Genomic DNA, 6201 nt, shown 5'->3' on the forward strand with positions numbered 1-6201 from the left:
CAAATCTATTTGGTCAGAAGTGTTTTGTCATGAGACTGTATCTTTTGGTGACAGGAATCAGAGTATGGGGCAATAACAATGTGATACGGAGGAACCTGGTTACCATGACGCTGTGGCCAGGCTCTTACCAGGACAGAGAGGAACACTTCAACTTTGACTGGAATGCTGCTATAGAGGTCAGAGACAATCTGCATGGCATGCATTGAGAATACAGTTTCTATTTCGATAACCAGGTCACCAGTGGGGGAAACATCGTAACTTTTACGGGGAAAGAAATGGTTCACAAGTAAACTTTACGATGAATGGCTCTCACGTTTTGATAGGTGAACGAGGGAGGAAACGTTGTCCTTCAGGGGAACATAGTTGCCGGTTATGAGAGAGTCGGCTTCCGCATTGATGGAGAACCATGCTCAGGTCAAATAATAAATTCCTGTTTGACATTTCTTTATTAATTTAACCTTGAAGGTGCAAGTACTATATTTATACACCATTGTAACATTTTATACTACCTCTTGCCAATTACTTCATTGACACTAGTTTTTCAAGTATTGTAATGAATCTTGGCATCCTATGTAAACAGACACAAGGAACCCCATGGAAATGTGGCAGCAGAATGAAGCTCATGGTGGTCTGTATGGAGTTTACCTAAACAGGGATGGTCTGGCAGGTTGCACTCATATCCAGGGCTTCAATGTTTGGCGATCCTATGATTTTGGCATTTATTTCCAGGTACGATGAACAATTCCTCTACCTTGCCTCAAATGTGATTTAACCGCAGGCTTTAAAGAGGAATACAAAATCATACATGAATGTCTCATAAATGTAAACACATCTCAGATAAGTGACTGTTTTTGCAGGATTACATCAGAAACAGCTTCATTTTCTCTTCCAGGTGGCCATGAGTGTGAAAATCTCTAATGTGACCCTGGTAGAGAATGGAATGGGTGTCATGCCATACATTTTTGCCCCTCCCTCAGTCTCACATGAGTTCTCAAACAAAACTGTGCACATTCAGGTGAGAAGTTCCTGTATGTTTTGTTGGTTTGTTTGTATGTTTGCTCGCTTGCTTGTTTAGCCAACAGCATATTGGGATGTGTCATAATGCACCAAATAGTTCCCTGTCTACGAAAACCTTTGTTAGGCTGTATGCAAAAATATTATTTTTTGCAGAGATTAAAAATTTAAGGTTAGTCTGGCTTCATTAGTTTGTACTGCCAAGGTAAAAGACATTTTATTCAAGACCAAAAGCTAAGTGCATTCACTAAACTGCTTTGTTCTCCGCTTTTAATATTCTCCACTTTCTTCCTCCAGAATGCTTTGATTGTGGGTAGCAGCCCTAGCTACAACTGTTCTGACACTGTGCCCATGACAGATGCCAACATTGTCCTCAGTCAATCCCACAGGGCACCCCGGCCTGAGAATGGTATAAGACCACTCCAACTTTATGAGCCCATGACTCTTAATAGTATCAAAGAGCAAAATTCTGTCTCTTTGGGTTTGATTCCCAATCTTAGCTTATCTAATCAGTTTTACTGTTGTACATAAGGTTATTGTATTGATTTTTAAATGTATTATGTATGTCATTATAATCTTCAGTTATCATTCTGTCTGGTTCTCAGGTGGCCGAACCGGAATCTGCTGGCCAACCTTTGAGTCAAGTCATAACAGTGCCCCTTCAAAGCCCCATGCTGGACTCATGAGCTACAACGCAATCAGTGGTCTCCTTACAGTCACTGGTAAGATACCAGTTTGGCCATTTTTTAATATTTACAAGCATTACTATGTTGATCTTTTACAAAGGACTTTGCTCTTTTACAGAGGAAATTGCCCAGAGTTACATGGATTTACAATAAAGGTTATGGATGGTTAATATATATGTACATTTTTCATTCAGATACCACTTTTGTTGGATTCAAAAGTGTCTGCTCAGATGAAATGAATTACATGTTCTTCACCAATCCTAAAAATGAGGACTTACAGCATCCAGTGAATGTTGAACAGATAACCATGGTAGACAGCACAGAGGAAGCCAAAGTGTTCATTCATCGACCAGATGTGAGGTAAAACAGTTAGTTTTAAGTAGCTTTATTTTACATAAACTTGATTTAATACGTTGCCACAAAATAACTCAGAATGTTCAAATGCAGTAGTTCTTATGTCAAAATGTGGTGAGTATCTGATTATACTACCTCAACCTGCATTACACAATCCTTTTCCTTTGAAAATCTCTCACTGGCCAAGCCAAAACCTGAACTGTCTATAGCACTTTATCAGAATAGTAGTAGTAACACTAGTAATACTCGTCTTTGTACATACAGTTGTACATACAGACAACCATTTAATGCACAGATTTCTTTATAAACATCGTATGATGTATTCCATTCTCCCAGACTGGCCAACCCCTCTGACTGTGTGGACATGACCTGTGATGCAAAGAGGAAGACCTTGTTGAAAGACCTGGATGGCAGTTTCCTGGGGGCGTTGGGAGCAGTGTTGCCCCAGTCAGAGTTTGAGTGGAATGGGGACAGCAGATATGGCCTGGGTGACTACAGAATCCCTAAAGTCATGCTCACCTATGTCAATGGAAGCCGGATCCCCGTCAACCAAATTGCTCCATATAAAGGTGGGTCCAGTTGTGTGTAAATTTTTCCAAGCTAAGTACTGGTTAAAGGCTTAAAGAGAGGGAGGAGGAGGAGGAGGATTTTTTTTTTTTTTTTTTTGCTATTATTTGAAAATTTGATTTTTTTTTTTTTTTTATGAGGTTTTATCAAAGAGAGACTATTCAGAATATATTTTAACTTCTTGGCTTGACAGGTGTGATTCGTAATTCCGACTGTACCTACATGAGTAGCTGGCAGGGATACAAGTGCCTTGGGCTGAACTACAGGATGCTAGTGATTGAAAGTCTGGATTCTGACACAGAGACAAGACGTCTCTCGCCTGTAGCCATCCTGGGAGACCATTATGTTGACCTAATTAACGGTATGACTGTGCCATTAATAATCACACATTAATATATCTTTATGTGTTATTATAAAAACCTATCTCAATATCATCCTGCATCTTACATATAGTGTTTTTATCATAGCGCTTTCATTATGCCTTTATATTCAATAAAGAGTTCTCTTTTTCCATTAAAACAGGCCCTCAGGACCATGGCTGGTGTGCTGGGTATACTTGCCAAAAGAGAGTGTCTCTGTTTCACAGCATTGTGGCCACCAATAAGTCTTTTGACATTTATTTCAGCAGCACAACACCTCAGAAACTTCGACTGATGATGCTCAATGCCCAGCCCACAGAGGTGAGTTAGCTTCTCATTACAGAACCATATATTCAGCTTGGCTTTGCATTATATATCTATATCTGGCTTCTGCTGTCTTATTTTGGTTAGGGCAATGGTCAGTAACATATCCACATCCAGTATTGTGAGATGGAGGAAGCTAATTGAAGTATTAGGAAATGTGTATTTATGAGATCTGAGGCTGATCAGTTGCGGTTTGTGTTCATTCTCTAGGCTGTACGGGTGGCTGTGTTTTATTCTAATCCTCAACGATTAGATGTCTACGTCAACAATCGTCTGATAGCTCCAACTAATGCTATTTGGAATGCTGATAACACTGACTACACACTTCAACAGCCGTCATATTCAGGTACAATACAGTTCAGCAATTTTCAGCAGTTCTCTACAGGCAAATACCAGAAAACAAATAACATTTGAATGAAGAGCGCAAATTCCTTCAGAGCCCTTTAAATTCATAATTATATGTGATTATTGTCTCCTCTTCCTTATTTTTTCATCTTCAGGGCAATTTGTACCAAGTCTGGAGTCTGGCGTGCATGGATCTAACTTCTTTGATCCCGACAATAAAATGATGCACATCCTTTTGCGTGGCTCAGAGCCAGTGCAGATCCGCACATCCCCTGTCCTCTTTATTGCCTTTAACCTCCCTGCCATGACAGAGGATGAGTTCTTTGGTGATAACTTGGTGAACAACCTGGCCACATTCCTCAAGGTGCCAGCCAACATGATCCGCATCACTAACGTAGTGCGCGAGGGTAGTAGCGCCAGACGAAGACGCTCGACAGGCCTCACAATAGAGGTTGAGATCCAACAGCCACCAGTGCAAGAAACAAGCAACAACAGCACCAGCGGTGAGGAGGAGCATTAATTCTGCTCACTCTAATCATACATTTCATGTTCTTCTTACTTTTTTAGGCTATGGAGTTTTAATTTTTTAAGGCAGTCTTCATGCCCTGCTCCATTCAGTCGTGATTCAGTACGAGATTTTGAGTTTGCATTGTGTGTGTCTTCTCCAGAAGAGGAAGAGTTTTCTCTCCTGAAGAATATTGCAAATAATTTGGGCCAGGCTGCTGTCTCGGGAAATCTAAGCCGGTCCATTGGATTCAATGTATCGTCAATCGGTGTCATCCCTCCTCCTCCTCCTTCCAGCGACCCGGCCTGGAATGAGGTCAGACAGGAAATGACATAAGAAATTCAGAGTTATCAAAATATTATATGATGGTGTCGTGAGATACTAGTGTAAAACATAAAAAAAACTGTCATGCCAAAAATGGAAGTTATTTTGTGGATTGGTTTCTCCCCATGGCAGGTGGCAACTCAAGAGGTGACACGTGAAGAGCCTACTGTGGAGGTAGTGGCCACGGTCTCTGCACTGCAAATGGTCGTGGAGCCAGTATCAGGGATGTACCCAGGACTGCTCAGCCAGCAGCCAAGCATCATGGCTATGGACCAGGAGGTACGATATTACACAATCCATTTCCAGCAATATGCCTTCACATATCCATAATATTCTTATTTATCCTGACAAAATCAAAAAATAATATCTAATCGTGAAAAGTTCATGAGGGTTCAGACATAATCAAGAAACTGCAAACATGTTTCCTCTTTTTTATAAATGGTACTTATGGTTTTCCTCTCATCCACTATCTGCCGCTGACATAAACAGAGCCTCCGGGGTCATCCTTCCAGTGATTTCTCATTATGATTCTTCTCTTACTAGCTCTGATCTTTGATCTTGGTCTGTTTCCAGGGTAACTGTGTGTCAGTGGGGGTCACAACTCTTACAATTACAGCCGCTCTCAAAGACGCCAGGGGCGTTGCAGTAGAGGGGTTGTATGGAAACACAACCATCGCTTTCCGTAGCTGCTGGGCCAACTACACAGATTTGGCCATCTACTCAATTGGTACGTTCTCAGCTCAGCTTTCGTGACCATAATAATCTGCAACGTTTACTGTTTTTCAATAAGTCTCCTGACTTTAACATATTTGACGGGCATTTATAATTGTAACATGATTTGTTCATTATCTCTCATTATACAATTGTCCATGTCTGTTTCCTACTGGCATTCCAGGAGAGAACCTGACTCTGGCGTTCACTCTAAATGAATGGAGGACTGAGTCTGGGTCCTTTACAGTCAGAGCTGTCCCAACCACAACACCAACAACCACCACACTCAGCACCACCACAGAGGATGACGACGATGAATTCCCAAGCATCTTTGACTCCAGTCCAGCCACATCGCCTGGTTCTGTCTATCTACTCACCCTAATTTATGCCCTAGTTCTCCTTTACAGGAGCCTGTAAGCAAGCAGAAGAGGAAACTTGACAATATGACTAGGGCATTTATCATTCTTTGACAGTAATGATCCATAAAAATATATATTTATAGGAATCTATTTCTCTACCATATTTATGCATTGACCAAGATCTGGATGTTTTGAGTGTTCACTGGTGAACACAAGGAGGAACTTTTTCTTGAAAACAATATTTTAACTTGTGTCATGATAAAATGCTTGGAGTGTTTCTTAGGAATGTGTGATGTCTATCAATTTAATTTTATTTTACAAATAACTTTCTCTTGGAAATCACTTTTTTCACTGATGCAACCCTGGGTGTATTAATTATGAACCTTTTTTTTACTGACTTTACTTTTTTTTACTGAACCTTTTTTTACTCATGTCTTGAAATGTGAGTACCTGGGATTTACTTTTAATGTTTTGGGAAACGTTTTAATAAAGCTGGATTCATGATTCTGCAAACATGTGTTCATTGTCAAACTCGAAACTCTCTTTTCTTCACGGTTCATGAGAAGTGGTAATATGAACTAGCGGTTCTTAATAACGCATTTAACGGTAATCCTTCACGTCTGTGCTTCACCAGTAAGGACGTTATTTCATAC

At 40.5% G+C, this 6201-nt stretch overlaps 1 protein-coding gene across 1 annotated transcript in view; it reads left to right on the forward strand.

Annotated features, from left to right (window-relative positions):
- pkhd1l1.1 (PKHD1 like 1, tandem duplicate 1) overlaps window positions 1–5635 on the forward strand; it is a 35654-nt gene extending 30019 nt beyond the window's left edge. The window contains exons 62-77 of the mRNA XM_030788502.1: window positions 55–176; window positions 324–414; window positions 581–729; window positions 893–1015; window positions 1312–1423; window positions 1620–1736; window positions 1895–2060; window positions 2391–2623; window positions 2815–2982; window positions 3144–3301; window positions 3515–3650; window positions 3805–4152; window positions 4318–4469; window positions 4611–4757; window positions 5052–5205; window positions 5374–5635. Coding sequence (XP_030644362.1) covers window positions 55–176; window positions 324–414; window positions 581–729; window positions 893–1015; window positions 1312–1423; window positions 1620–1736; window positions 1895–2060; window positions 2391–2623; window positions 2815–2982; window positions 3144–3301; window positions 3515–3650; window positions 3805–4152; window positions 4318–4469; window positions 4611–4757; window positions 5052–5205; window positions 5374–5606 — 2609 coding nt within the window. The 3' untranslated portion in view covers window positions 5607–5635. The remainder of the gene's footprint in view (window positions 1–54; window positions 177–323; window positions 415–580; window positions 730–892; window positions 1016–1311; window positions 1424–1619; window positions 1737–1894; window positions 2061–2390; window positions 2624–2814; window positions 2983–3143; window positions 3302–3514; window positions 3651–3804; window positions 4153–4317; window positions 4470–4610; window positions 4758–5051; window positions 5206–5373) is intronic.
- Window positions 5636–6201: the final 566 nt, after the last annotated feature.

Source organism: Chanos chanos, chromosome 12, assembly GCF_902362185.1.
Source record: "Chanos chanos chromosome 12, fChaCha1.1, whole genome shotgun sequence".
NCBI classification, from domain to species: domain Eukaryota; kingdom Metazoa; phylum Chordata; class Actinopteri; order Gonorynchiformes; family Chanidae; genus Chanos; species Chanos chanos.